At 42.4% G+C, this 15,418-nt stretch overlaps 1 protein-coding gene across 1 annotated transcript in view; it reads left to right on the top strand.

The window, feature by feature from the left end:
- Nucleotides 1-15,418, top strand: part of LOC108675575 (histone deacetylase 6) — a 50,471-nt gene that overhangs the window by 23,228 nt on the left and 11,825 nt on the right. Inside the window, exons 18-23 of the mRNA XM_047881734.1 lie at nt 7,987-8,144; nt 8,945-9,140; nt 10,787-10,916; nt 11,285-11,396; nt 12,525-12,675; nt 13,863-13,977. Coding sequence (XP_047737690.1) covers nt 7,987-8,144; nt 8,945-9,140; nt 10,787-10,916; nt 11,285-11,396; nt 12,525-12,675; nt 13,863-13,977 — 862 coding nt within the window. The remainder of the gene's footprint in view (nt 1-7,986; nt 8,145-8,944; nt 9,141-10,786; nt 10,917-11,284; nt 11,397-12,524; nt 12,676-13,862; nt 13,978-15,418) is intronic.

The following is a 15,418-nucleotide window of genomic DNA, read 5'->3' as shown; positions in this document are numbered from 1 at the left end:
AGATGTGTATAAGAGACACGTATAATATGAAGTACAAATCGTGAACAAGTTAGTATGTGCTTTGTCATTGTTATGACGTATAGTTGCGATGCTATTTCAATAAATATAGTATACAAAACGTTTCAGTAAACTCGTTGTCAACATAGAAACTCATTCTCTCTCCCACTTCTTACCAAACCCCCAATTCACCCCTATTGATATCCTGCTCTCACCCTGCCTCGAAACGGACACGGACGGCAAGCCGTTGCCTATATATATGACGCTGTGAAATTCCAGCCAATATGCGGCTGCACCCTGTCTCGATTTTTAACAAGGGAGAGTGTCCTGAGATTCCTGCTGCAATGCTGCTGCTAAACTGTTCTTCTGCCGTGAACGGCGCAGAATTCGTCTCCGAAATTTAACTGGGTATGTACGGAATTGTGAATAAACTTTCGTTATACAAGTATATGCACCTTATGGAAAAAAAACATGTCATACCGGCAGTCGCGCACTACGAAAAATTAATTCATATAACGGTGATTTTCCTAACACAAGAAAATCAAAATTTGACTGAAATGACCATAATCTGACTATAAATGACTATAATCGCTTAGAAATGACTATAATCTGACTATAAAAGACTATAATCGCTTAGAAATGACTATAATCTGAGGACACAAATACATGCGGTGGCATCCAAAAAAATATATGATGTCCAATACCGAACACGCTAGTAGCAAATTTTTTAAAACTTTTGTAGCCACACCTACCCTATATTGATGAGAGCATATTCATTTTCTTAACTTCTTATAATTGAATAAGCAAATACCCTTCCTAATACTGCCGATACTTCGTATTCAATTTTTGAGCATCTCCGCATTGAGCAATAAAAACAGTACCTAGATTGTTAGGTATCCTCCCATATCAAATTCATTAGAATGCATTCATAATTTTTACCTATAAAATTCACTTTAAAATGTTCTCACTCGAAAGTGGAAAAATTTTCGACCTCTATCATGTAGGTTGTCGTCACCTGGTACAAAACCTACATTGTGCACAAGCCCAGCCCAACTTGCTGAATGCGAAGGACCAGCAGTGAGCGCATCCAAAGCAGCGACTTGAATACGGGCTGGAGCGACTGCAGGCTCGCTTGCTTGACGATTTGGAGTCGAGATGCCAACCGCAGATCTTATTACACGACTTGGAGTTGAGGGGTTGGTAGAGTTGTGCGATTTGTGGCTGGCTTAGTTGCGTCCTTCCTACTTCTGCGCTGTCCCGACCAGACAATTGCTCCTGCACAATATAAAAATGCATACAATAAATGCTACAAATCGCAGAATGTAAATCAGTTGCATTTTTTGTTCTCGATCACATCGATTCACAGCATGGAGGCTTAGCAAACATTAAGTCTCAGCAAACATGGAGTCTCGGCAGACACTGAGTCTCGGCAAACACTGAGTGAGTCTCGGCAAACACTGAGTCTTGGCAAACACTGAGTCTCGGCAAACACCGAGTCTCGGCAAACACTGAATCTCAGCAAACACTGAGTCTCACCAAACCTTGAGTCTCAGCAAACATGGAGTCTCAGCAAACATGGAGTCTCAGCAAACATGGAGTCTCAGCAAACATGGAGTCTCAGCAAACATGGAGTCTCAGCAAACATGGAGTCTTAGCAAACACGGAGTCTTGGCAAACATTGAGTCTTGGCAAACATTGAGTCTTAGCAAACATTGAGTCTTAGCAAACATGGAGTCTTAGCAAACATGGAGTCTTAGCAAACATGGAGTCGTAGCAAACATTGAGTCTTAGCAAACATGGAGTCTCAGCAAACATGGAGTCTTAGCAAACATGGAGTCTTAGCAAACATGGAGTCTTAGCAAACATGGAGTCTTAGCAAACATGGAGTCTTAGCAAACATGGAGTCTTAGTAAACATGGAGTCTTAGCAATATGGAGTCTTAGCAATATGGAGTCTAAGCAAACATGGAGGTTTAGCAAACGTGGAGTCTCGGCAAACATGGAGTCTTAGTAAACATAGTCTCATCAAACATGGAGTCTCGTCAAACATTGAGTCTCGTCAAACATGGAGTCTCGTCAACATGGAGTCTCGTCAAACATGGAGTCTTAGCAAACATGGAGTCTCGGCAAACATGGAGTCTCGGCGAACATAGAGTCTTAGCAACCATAGTCTCGGCAAACATGGAGTCTCAATGATAAAGTGATGTTGCAGAATCGGCATCTGAAACTGGAGAACTTTCATTATGCAGCGGTGTACGCGCAGAACTTGAGTAAAAAAGAACTCATTTCAAGGCAATTCAAGTAATATTACACGAGCCGATTCCTGCTAAAAATATTTTGAAAAATGCTACATGCGTATCGTGAGGACTATATTACTACAAATTCAGCCATATTTCAAATTGCAGCTGATACAGGGTGATCAATATTAATCGTTGCAAGGGCGAACGACTGCACTTGCGAGATTGACTCAGAGTTTCGGAAACAATCAGGAAATAATATTGAAAAATGTATCGAGAAATAAAACAAATATAAAGTAATCAAAATGCTGTACATTAGAATTACTGAATAACTGGAGATAATTTAACACGCTACAAAAAAGCAAATGAATTGCAGTAAATTTATTTACAATTGTTATCACTCATATTTCCATTTCAGACAATACAAACTGTTGATAAATATAAATGATAGTTACATACATTTTAATTATTTAATGTAATATAATTTAACAGGATACGATTTATTATAAAATAATATTGTTTAAAATAACATAGAATATAATATAATGTAATGCAATATAATACTATATTTTCATGACAACATTATGTATCCTAACAAATATATGCCAATATATTATCAATAATAGCAAAGTATTCAATTTGTACATTGAATATATCAATTTCAAACGCACCTGAAGATGCAACAGAAAGACCTGAAAAAAAATTAGGAGGTTTTCTCGATGGGCGCTGCCCGATGCTGTTCGTGATACAATGCTTCACGGTGACGACTTCCGTTTGTTTTGCAAATATCAAGGTTGGGGCTACGGGCTTCATTTTCTGAACCTGCTGATTACGCATGCATCACCGTGTAACATGTGGTGCACAGCTCTTGAATGGTTATCTGAAATATATATAAACAATTTCACACAAAATCCATTACGTAAGCACAGTGCACAGGTTGGCCTTGCGCGGCAGCCTATAAGCTAATCGTAAAAGCGGGAGGACATTTGGTCACTGCAAGCGCACGGCGATTTCTGGGCATAGTATGCTATTTGCTTCAGAGTTACAGAATATTTTCCTAGTGATAGACGAAATTGCATAAATCGCATACAAATCAGGTGGTGCAAATTGTAATCTAATATATCATTTATATATGCAGATCAGGGAACAAATGACTGTCGATATTTGCTTGGATGTTTATATGTATGACATACTTGAGGTGGTCACAGTGCATTTGACTAGCAAGCGTTTCCATCGTTTCCTAACACGCGCCTTCTGCTCAGATAAATAATTTAATATAATCTCTGGCGGCCACCAAACATAAATAGCTTCATTTTGTTTGACCAGCCATTCTGAGGGAACTACCTGACACAAATTCTCTCCAAAGAATATGCCTACAAACTGTTTATACATGACTAAAAATCTGTTAAAACACAGCCAGTCATCACTGCACATCACTGAAGCCTTCAAGTCTACTAACATAATCAGTAGTTAAAATTTTCAAGAACCCCTACCAAGCTTGATGACCAGGAAAGTATTTTCCTACTGTTTACCACAAAACATTTCGTGTGCCAAAGAAACTTAACTGAACTTATTGCTCATTATTGGTGAATCACGTTTTATCAGCTACTTTAATTTTGCTTATAAACGTATTTTTTGCTTTTGCTTATAAAAGGAGTGAAAACACTTTATTCCTGGTGGTTGGGGACTGGCATTTATTCAATTTTTTTTCATGCGGCAGAATTAATACAATCTCCTGGAAATTAAATATTATCATCGTTAAATAGATGTTCTAACATTAAAATTCGAAAAAAACGACACAAAGTTGTTACAATTGAGATTAAAAAAATTCATCACAGAGTATTCAAAAGCTATCAAGGCATACTATATTTAGACTAAAACTTTTCGAGCAAAAAACAAGCTAAGTGCAATATTGGGCGTTACTCATGACAAATAAAATGATGCATAGTGAGATATAATTATTGATGAATGATTGATAATCATGAATGAGACATAATTATTGATGCATTGACCAACCGTTGCTAAATATTTCAGAGAATGCATGCCTTGCGCAACTATTGAGCTAATCAGTGAATAACTTTTATTTCTAACCTGATGAGGTCAACTATATTGCACTATATTTCGTAAGCATTAAATTAGTCATTTAAATGGTGATGCAATCTATGAATTATCTTCGAGTTCTTGATGGTTCATTTTCTCTAAGGATTTTTTAGGTAGCGAACAGTTTATTTATGGCATGATAACTTCGTACCTGAAGCAAAATGAAGGAATTTTGCTTCTAATTTCGTTCTGGAATAAAATTCGTCACAGAGCGTTATATCTTAATAAGATCGCAGAATAGATTATATAGTAATCATGTGAAAATCAAAATTGAAATAAACTCACGGTCGTCTTGAAAAAAAGAATCATCGCGTTATATATTTACGCAATTATCATTCGTATATCCACTGCTTTTTCTTCACGATTTATACAGATGTTAAAATATTTAATAATTCAAACTTCGAACGCTTTTTCATTGCTGGCTATCGATCAATTATTAAGAGATGGCCACGCGTGGTGAAACTGCACTAATCCATCGATGAATAGCTCCTGATTAAATAGGGAGTTTTTTTTGTTAGGTTAGTTTTGAGACTTATCTCTTTTGTTATACTTTCATTTTATCCTATCAGTTTACATCATTAAAATCATCTAATTTTACCAGAACGTTGCAGTTCCGTTGAGCCGTACGACTGTTGTAAACGACCGTAACTTAATTGCGCACACGTTTGCGGCCGTATGTTCAGCGGCCGTACCGCTGCTGTATTCTCGCGTCCACTTTCACAGTTGCTCTTTCTTCATGGCCGTATTTCCCGCGCTATAGTGATGTCTCGCGGCCGGTCTAACCGTAGAATTTATGATGACCGTACCTCGGAATAGTGGTGTTCGTCTTCATAGTCGATGATAATACTCCAAGCTCATTGCCGTACTGCGGTCGAACATGATTGTGACCGTACCGCTTCTTCTGATGAAATTTGTGACGGTATTATGCTGATGAACGTCCCGATGATAATTCTTGCATCGAGCTCGAAAACTTGAATCTTCTGATGACGGGCGTTATAATCGTTGTACAACTCGTGGCCCTCTCGCATTGCCTCACGGCCGAGTAGCAGCCGTTAACGGTGATGTCGACCGTACTTTGTAGATTTTAGACGCGCTTACAGAAATCTTAGCTGCCTCGATGGGTCTAGGTATCTCGCGACCGTCAATGTTCGAAAACGGCAACACCGCCGGCCTCACGGTCACGGTCCGCTGACTTCAGACCGTGCTTGCGTGACGGTCACCTCCGTAGAACAGCTTTTGGCGCCAATTTTAAGGTCCTTTTATACACAGCCGTCGCGCACCGTTACGCCTACTCCCTCGAAGTGACGCCGCGATAGTTTTGAAATCAGCAAGTGTCGGCCGTTTGATGCCCTCGTCATTCCAACTATAAACAACCCTCGCTCTCACGGTCTCGAGAACAATAGCACCTAATACAAGCATTACACAGTTCAACCCCAATTCCTGTAGCCTTCTCAACACTTTACTCTAAGTTTCTAACTTTCATAACTTTCATAACCCAATTTACGAATTAATTCACCCACAGACTGCGTTCTATACAGTTTGATATAATTTAAGTCAGAATTACCGCCGCTGTAATCACAACTTATAGATCATCGATGATTCATCGATGAGTGCCACCTATGCTCGCACTTCCTCTCGATTTATCAGTGTTTCAATTGTGATTTTAGGCTGGCGTGGCCACCCACCGTTACCCCACCTATGATCTAATATCGCCACCTATAATCATCGATGCGCCAACTTTAATTTTTATTTGGGTAGTCCCCGGTCACGCTGATGCGCCGCCTTCGTCGTTCTCCGTCTCCGAGTCGTTGCTAGGCAGTTCACCCCGCCCTCGGGTCCCGGATGCACCGTTGGACGTGTTCCGTATATTTTCCCTCCTTTGGGCCAGCTGATGCAAGATGCCATTGCTTGTCACTTGCTGAGGGTAGTTTCTCATAACTGGACAATCTGAGATATTTCTCAACCAATTGTCCAGTCGTCTCTTGAAAGTTGCAAGTGTGAACTCCTCTCAGCTCTTTTGGCAGGTCATTAAAGAGCCTAGGTCCTATACAACGGACAGTGATCCCTCACGGAGAGTCTGTACTCTGGCCGCGGCTCGGTTATTAAATGGGAAATCCTGCACAGTTGGGAGCCAGTTTGGTTATCATCTTCCAAGAGTACAATGTGATGTAGGTACCTCTCTCTTCTCTCCAGTGAGTACAGTCACAGGTGTTTCAGTCTGTCCCAGTAATTCAGCTTCAGTTCCCTCATACCGCTGATCCTGTACGTGAAGGTCCCCTGAACTGACTCCAGTTTTCGCACTGCGCTCGCTTTGAGCGGCGCCCTGCGACTTAAGATTGGGGGCACGAGGGCTCTAAAGAGTGTAATCAATGGTGCTGTTTCTCTCGTTCGAAATGTCCGCCATATCCACCCCATCCGTTGTTTGCTTTGCACGACTATTTCCTCGCTGTGGGCATCGATCATGGCTTCGGCACTCAACACTCCGAGATCTCAGACTAGTTGCTTCTCTTCGATTTCTGTGCCATCGGATGCTAAGTAGCGATGTGGCATCCCGGTCTCTCTGCGGGCTCTGTATCTCATTACTTCCAACTTGGTGCCGTTGAACTGCATATTGTTCACTAGGGCCCAATCGTAGATTGACGATAGATCATCCTGCAACCTCTCGCAGTCTAGGTCCTCTGTGATCTTCATCAGCACTCTTGTATTGTCCGCAAATGACGGTGTAGATACGTGGGTAAGTTCTGAGTCAGTATCGGCAATGTGGATGAGTAAGAGGATCGGTCCAAGCGCTGAGCCCTGTGAATTGCGCTTTTCAATATAGCTTTTCTCGATTTCGCGTTTCCAATTGCGCCAGCTTGTACTCTATCAGTAAGGCTACGGCCAGACTAAAAGCGTTCGCGCTGACACAGGCCGACGCGTGCGGAAGCTGAGATATTTATGCTTGTTTCTACCAGAGTGGCCATACTAAAAGCTTACAGGCAGAAGCCGCCTCAAAAACAAAGAAGCGCACGAGCATAAAAAATTGCACATGAACTAGAAAATTGCACATGAACTAGAAAATTGCACATGAACTATAAAATTTCACATGAGCATCAAGTCTATCTGTATTAAGGTTGGACTCGCGACGTATGCATCATATATAACCTATCAAAGTACACCTAATCTCATCTGAATGGATTCCAAAAAAGACATAAGAAAGTATATAAGGGATTTTTAAATTTATATTTTATTTCCCTATATGCCTATTTAACCACAGCCTATGTTTATCTTTTATTTCCCATCAAGGAGAACGGCTGTTAGTCTCTTGCTGACACTCATTTGTACACACAGACTCGCAGTAAGCTGCTGGTTCAGTGTCTAGACCGCGTCGGGATAGGACGTGTCTAGATAGATAGGATAAGACCAAAAGTAGGATAGGATAAGACCCAAAGGATAGGATAAGACTCAAAGTAGGATAGGATAAGACCCAAAGGATAGGATAAGACCCAAAGCAGCAGGTGGTGACAGGCATGTGTGTGCAGGTGGTGCAGCAGGTGGTGACAAGCATGTGTGTGCAGGTGGTGATAGGCATGTGTGTGCAGGTGGTGCAGCAGGTGGTGAGAGGCATGTGTGTGCAGGTGGTGCAGCAGGTGGTGACAGGCATGTGTGTGCAGGTGGTGCAGCAGGTGGTGACAGGTGGTGCCAGCAAGGGCGTGGCGGTGGTGAGGCCCCCAGGTCACCACGCTGAGCGCTGTCACCCCAACGGCTTCTGCATCTTCAACAACGTCGCCGTCGCCGCCCGTCACGCCCTTGACCACCTGGGGCTTGACAGGTGGGGTCAGCTGGGGCTTGACAGGTGGGGTCAGCTGGGGCTTGACAGGTGGGGTCAGCTGGGGCTTGACAGGTGGAGCCAGCTGGGGCTTGACAGGTGGGGTCAGGTGGGGTCAGCTGGGGCTTGACAGGTGGGGTTCACAACCTGCTGAATTTTTTGGCGTTCGTATTATCTTCAATGATTTAAATTATGTTTTCTTATGTAGAAAAATGATTCAAGTTTAAAACAAGTTTAAACCAAGTTTAAAACAAGTTCATATCAAGTTTAAAACAAGTTGAAAACAAGCCAAAATTCGTTCCCTATTGAATGTTTCTTATCTTGTTTCAAAGCTTCATACGGTATCATTGTAGTGTTTAATTATCATCGTATCATTATTATAGTATTGTAGTGTTTGATTATCGTACTATTAATGGGTTTATAAATTAATGGTGACAGGCATGTGGTGATGTGGTGAAACGTTTGGGGGTTAATTGATTAGGTTTATTAATAAAATTTGATATTGATCGGCATTAAATAATGAGTTTAATGATTAAATCCTCGCGATGATGCAGCGTGTTGATCGTGGACTGGGACATTATAGTATTTTAGTGTTACATTATCGTACTTTTAATGAGTTTATTGATTAAATACTGCAATGATGCAGGGTGCCGATCGTGTATTGGGACATTATAGTGTTACATTATCGTACTTTTAATGAGTTATTGATGAATGACGCAGAGTTCTGAACGTGGACTGGGACACTATAGTATTTTAGTGTGACATTATCGTACTTTTAATGAGTTTATTGATGTATGACGCAGGATCCTGATCGTGGACTGGGACATCCACCACGGTAACGGCATCCAGCACGCGTTCGAGTCCGACCCTCGGGTGTTGTACGTATCCCTACACCTCTACAAGAACGCGACGTTCTTCCCCAACTCCACGGACGCTTCCCACCTACACATCGGTACTGGGGACGGCTTAGGCTACAACGTCAACATCCCCTGGCAGAAGGTGAGGCTACAACGTCAACATCCCCTGGCAGAAGGTGAGGCTACAACGCCAACATCTGGCAGAAGGTGAAGCTACAACGTCAACATCCCCTGGCAGAAGGTGAGGCTACAACGTCAACATCTGGCAGAAGGTGAGGCTACAACGTCAACATCCCCTGGCAGAAGGTGAGGCTACAACGTCAACATCTGGCAGAAGGTGAGGCTACAACGTCAACATCCCCTGGCAGAAGGTGAGGCTACAACGTCAACATCTGGCAGAAGTGAGGCTACAACGTCAACATCTGGCAGAAGGTGAGGCTACAACGTCAACATCTGGCAGAAGGTGAGGCTACAACGTCAACATCTCTGATAATAAAAATTTGTAAAATATTTGCCTGAACAGGCAACGCTTCACCCAAAAAATAAGAGGCTCCCAAAGTTTTTTTTTATTGAAAAACTTCTATAATAACGCAGGTAATTTGACGGCTGGCAGCAGCGGGGCAGAATTTCAATTTAGTTCTATAATGAAAGCAAATAATTAATATAATATAATGATTAATTTAAAATTTAATAATTATTTATTAATAAATATAATAATTATTTAATAAATAATTTTGTTCCGTGCGTGGTGTGGTTGATTGGTGCTAGTGCGGCCAGTGATGTCACTGATTATGTGTGGTTGAACAGAAGATGACACAATAATAATAATAATAATAATAATAATAATTTAATATGCCTGAATGAATTTAATATTATTTGTTAAAAAATATTTTATTACTTTGTTACTTTGAGTTGCTTTGATATAGATTAAATAGGATTTGGGTCAAATACTTAAATTTAAGGTAGTAATCTAAATCTAATTAACTTCTTACTGGAGCAAAATAATTCTTGTTGTGGCCAAGCAAATTAAACATAAATGACGCGGCATCCACACAAAATAAGAAACTGTGAACCAGGTTTATAGGAAGATTTTAAGAAATACCTAAAGCTTATAAGAAATGCTTGAAGATTTTAAGAAATGCTTGAAGATTTTAAGAAATACTTTAAGATTTAAAAAACGCTTAAAGATTTCAAGAAATGCTTGAAGATTTTGAGAAATACCATAGATCGGGTCACTAACACTGAAGTTATAGCGGCATAAAGCTTTAGTTTAAAGTCATCGTTGATAATGCCTGTACCGCCACTCGGAACTGCTTTTAAAAGTAATGTTACACCACCTAACGTTACCCCTACACACCTAACGTTACCCCTACACCACCTAACGTTACCCCTACACACCTAACGTTACCCCTACACCACCTAACGTTACCCCTACACCACCTAACGCATGCATTGCTATCCAAATAAATGAAATCCTAAACATTCCCGAAGAATGAATTGTCGTTACAAAATTACCGAAAAATGAGTTGTCAAAATTCCTGAAACATGAATATTCAGTAAAAAAAAAAGAATTTCTCGCCATGTAAAATCTCGTTACATTCTTGTCTGTATTTAAAATGAGTCGAACTCATTTCCCGGTGGACATTTTTGAAGAATGAATTACCGGTAAGAATTTTTTCTATAAATAATTTAATTTAATTTACTTTCTAAATAATTTCTGACTAGTGAGAAATAAGGACTTATTTTCTAAATAATTTTATTTATTTTCAAAATAGTAATTTACTGCAGGGGGGCGTAGGGGACGCGGAGTACATAGCAGCGTTCTCGCAGCTGGTGCTGCCGCTGGCGTATCAGTTCAGCCCACAGCTGGTGCTCGTCTCAGCTGGCTTTGATGCCGCTGTCAACGACCCTGTTGGTGGTGCGTAGTGGTGCGTGGTGGTGCTCGTCTCAGCTGGCTTTGATGCCGCTGTCAACGACCCTGTTGGTGGTGCGTAGTGGTGCGTGGTGGTGCTCGTCTCAGCTGGCTTTGATGCTGCTGTCAACGACCCTGTTGGTGGTGCGTAGTGGTGCGTGGTGGTGCGTGGTGGTGCGTGCGTGCATAGTGGTGTGTGGTGCTGGTGCGTAGTGTTGTGTATGCGGTGGTGATGGTGCGGGTGGTGGTGGTGATAATATAATAATATACTATTATATAATATAATATAATAATATAATAATCGTGATTATATGATTTTTTAAAAAGTCATTAATACCCTACGTATAACAATCATGCGCATTATCTGGTGTCAGGCTGCGAGGTGACGCCGGAGTGCTACGGTCACATGACAGCGCTGCTGGCAGGGCTCGCTGCTGGCAGACTTGTGCTGGCACTCGAGGGCGGCTACAATCTCGTCTCTACCAGGTCCTGGCAATCTTGTGGTGCTGGCAATCTTGTGGTCCTGGCAATCTTGTGTGCTGCTGGCAATCTTGTTTGCTGCTGGCAATCTTGTCTGGTGCTGGCAATCTTGTGGTGCTGGCAATCTTGTTTGCTGCTGGCAATCTTGTCTGCTGCTGGCAATCTTGTCTGGTGCTGGCAATCTTGTAGTGCTGGCAATCTTGTCTGCTGCTGGCAATCTTGTCTGCTGCTGGCAATCTTGTCTGCTGCTGGCAATCTTGTCTGCTCCTGGCAATCTTGTCTGCTGCTGGCAATCTTGTTGGCTCCTGGCAATCTTGTCTGCTCCTGGCAATCTTGTCTGCTCCTGGCAATCTTGTTATCGTCCGAGTCAAATTTTTAATTTAAATGCTGATATTTTAAACGCTGATTGTCAGAATGATAAGAAGATAGTAGTTTCCCGCTAAATGGTTAAGTAGTTGCCGTAGTTAATTAGTAGTAGTTTAAGTAGTTAAATTTCATAATAGTTCAGAATCTGATGAATTATAACTACAAGAATTAATTCAAAAATCATATTATTCTGAATTCACGATGAATATAATTACAAGTTAGTGAATGAATTTGAGCTAATCCCGTATTTCTGAATGAAAACAATTCAGAATTCATATAATTTAGAATTCATGATGAATATATTAAAAGTTAGTGAATGAATGAATGAAAAATTCTGAATTCATATAATTTAGAATTCCACGATGATTATATTACAGTTAGTGAATGAATGAATGAGTGAGTGAATGATTGAATAAATGAGTGAATATATGAATGAATGAATGAATTAGTGAATGAATGAATAATGAGTGAATGAATGTATGATGACTGAATTAATAAATGAGTGAATAAATGAATGAGTGAGTGAATGAATAATGTGTGAATGAATGAATGAATGAATAAATTAGTGAATGAATGAGTGAATGAATGAATGAATGAATGAGTGAATGGATGAATGAACGAACGAATGAATGAATGAGTGAATGAATGAATGGATGACTGAATGGGTGAAAGAGTGAATGCAAACAATTCAGAATTCATATAATTCAGAATTCACGATGTATGTAATTACAAGTTATTGAATGAATGAATGCACGGGCACCTGTACAGTCACGCGCTGTGCTGCTGCGTGTCGGCGCTGCTGGGCGACGCGCTGCCGCCCCTCCGCCGCCCCCTGGTCGCTGCCGCCCACGCCGCCCACACCATCAGCGCCGTCCTCGACGCCCTCGCCCCCTACTGGACGTGTCTCGCCCCCTACAGGGTACAGTCTCGTCCCCTACAGGATACAGTCTCGCCCCCTACAGGGTACAGTCTCGTCCCCTACAGGATACAGTCTCGCCCCCTACAGGGTACAGTCTCGTCCTCTACAGGGTACAGTCTCGCCCTCTACAGGGTACAGTCTCGCCCCCTACAGGGTACAGTCTCGCCTCCCATACAGGGTACAGCCTCGCCTCCCCTGCAGGGTACAGTGTCGCCCCCTACAGGGTACAGTCTAACCCCCTACAGGGTACAGTCTAACCCCCTACAGGGTACAGTCTCGCCCCCTACAGGGTACAGTCTCGCCCCCTACAGGGTACAGTCTCGCCCCCTACAGGGTACAGTCTCGCCCCCTACAGGGTACAGTCTAACCTCCTACAGGGTACAGTCTCACCCCCTACAGGGTACAGTCTCGCCCCCTACAGGGTACAGTCTAACCCCCTACAGGGTACAGTCTCACCCCCTACAGGGTACAGTCTCGCTCCCTACAGGGTACAGTCTCGCCCCCTACAGGGTACAGTCCCCTGTCTCTTATACACATCTAGATGTGTATAAGAGACAGAGTCTCGCCCCCTACAGGGTACAGTCTCGCCCCCTACAGGGTACAGTGTCCCCCCTACAGAGTACAGTCTCGCCCCCTACAGGGTACAGTCTCGCCCCCTGCAGGGTACAGTGTCAACCCCTACAGGGTACAGTCTCCCCCCCTACAGGGTACAGTATCACCCCCTACAGGGTACAGTCTCGCCCCCTACAGGGTACAGTCTCGCCCCCTACAGGGTACAGTCTCGCCCCCTACAGGGTACAGTCTCGCCCGCCAGTTATCTAATTTATTCCTATATTGTATTGTAAGATTATGTTGATTATATTCCTATATTGTATTGTAAGATTATGTTGATTATATTCCTATATTATATTGTAAGATTATGTTGATTACATTCATATATGATATTGTAAACTTATATTGATTATATTCCTATATTATATTGTAAGATTATTTTGATTAATCGTTGTCGTCTTTTGAAGAAGTCGTGACTAACCTGGGATCTCCTGTAATTGGGACTGCGAGGCATGTTGATTCTCTAATTTAGGAGCGGTAATTAGGCTCATTCAATTAGGCTCATCTAATCGATTTTATGTAATAGAATTAACCCTATAATGCTGATCTAATTGAGGTGACTTTTCTTACAACAGGTAGACCTTCCCTCGGCCCCTGGGCTTAAAAAGGGGCGCAAAAGTGGTGCTGGTGGGGCTGGTGGGGCTGCTGGTGGGGCCATACCTGGTGCTGGTGAGGCTACTAGTGCTGCAGGTAAGTTTGTCCAAATCTCCCCGTGAGGTTGCAACACATTTGAAGCAATCAATGGGTTAAATTGTCCAAATAAAGTAACTTGCTTGCACACAGCACGGGCAGAGAGCGGATGCAGCACTGATACGCCCTTTTGCCGGATCAAACTGGGTCAGGATGACATACTATAGCGCAAAAAGTTGATCGCTGTTTGGACAAAGTGTCGCTTATTTCTTTGAGTGGTGGTACTCTAAGTAGCCATCATTTAACCCTCTACCGCCTGACATGAGTAACCGGAGCAAAATTGTCACGCGCCTACTTCCCAAAAAAGGATACGTTCTAGTGAGTGCAAAATGACTTGCACTGATGGTTGCCGCCACGTATGACAACTTTAAAATGTTCTCTGTTGCGTACAAACGTCCTCAGGTTGCTACACTCAATAGTTTACGTATAATTTAAGTTGAAAGTTATATTCCCGGAGAGTGACATACGGCGGTAGAGGGTAAAGGGCAATGGCCCTCAGCCCTCGTCTGCAAGGTCTCTACTCTCCTCGTCTGTGAGGCTATCTTTTTCTCGCAGTCAGTCCCTTATTCATTAAAATGAAGTCAATTATTGAACTAATCCCGTATTTATTCTGCTATTCTCGCTACCGTTAATGATTTCGGTTATGTAATCTCTTCAGTTCAGTTTAGCTGCTGCCACTTGGACAGACATGGTCATTGCAGCACAAGCTTTAATTGAGTTTACTTACCTTACACGAGCTGGTGACTAAACTTTACTCCCATACTTCGTACGTATTCTGTACGTAACTACTCCATATTTCGTACGTAATCTGTACGTAATTACTTCCATACTTCGTACGTAATCTGTGCGTAACTTTGCTTCCATGCTTCCTACCTAATTTGTACGTAACTTTACTTCCATACTTCCTACCTTATATGTACGAATGACAGGAACCATTCAGTGGTTCATAACCTATCAAAACTCGCACGACGAATCTGCCTCATCTTACGCTCCCAGCTCCCTCCAAAATGAGAGGCATGCGGTGGGTTAAACTCAAGTTTAAACCCACGATCCATGAGGTCCCTGGGGAGATGCCTGGGAGACAATTTCTGCTTGGTTGCTGGCTCCAACAATATTGTACCCGTATCGCATCCTAGTAATCTGCACCCACCGCACAGCGCTACTAGAACCTTTGCAATGCGTTTTTCACGGAGGATGTGTCCATGTGGGGGAGAATTTCGACGTGAACAACACGCGATGATATGCACACGAAGACCAGAATCCAGCACTTCCTGGTGCCTGAACTGCGTCGGCTAGACAGGCCGTGTGAACTACACTGAACGGGCCCATGACGTCCATGCCAGTCGCTATGAAAGGTGCTGTCGCAGTTATTCTGTCAACGGGTAAACCAGGCATTAGTTGGGTTCAGCCTCTTGCTCTAAGACGGCGGCAAACTGCACAA

The sequence above is a fragment of the Hyalella azteca genome, unplaced genomic scaffold, assembly GCF_000764305.2.
Source record: "Hyalella azteca isolate HAZT.00-mixed unplaced genomic scaffold, Hazt_2.0.2 contig8765, whole genome shotgun sequence".
Classification (NCBI taxonomy): Eukaryota; Metazoa; Arthropoda; class Malacostraca; order Amphipoda; family Hyalellidae; genus Hyalella; species Hyalella azteca.
Note: the sequence above shows the minus strand (reverse complement) of the source record. Positions and strands in the feature narration are given on the sequence as shown.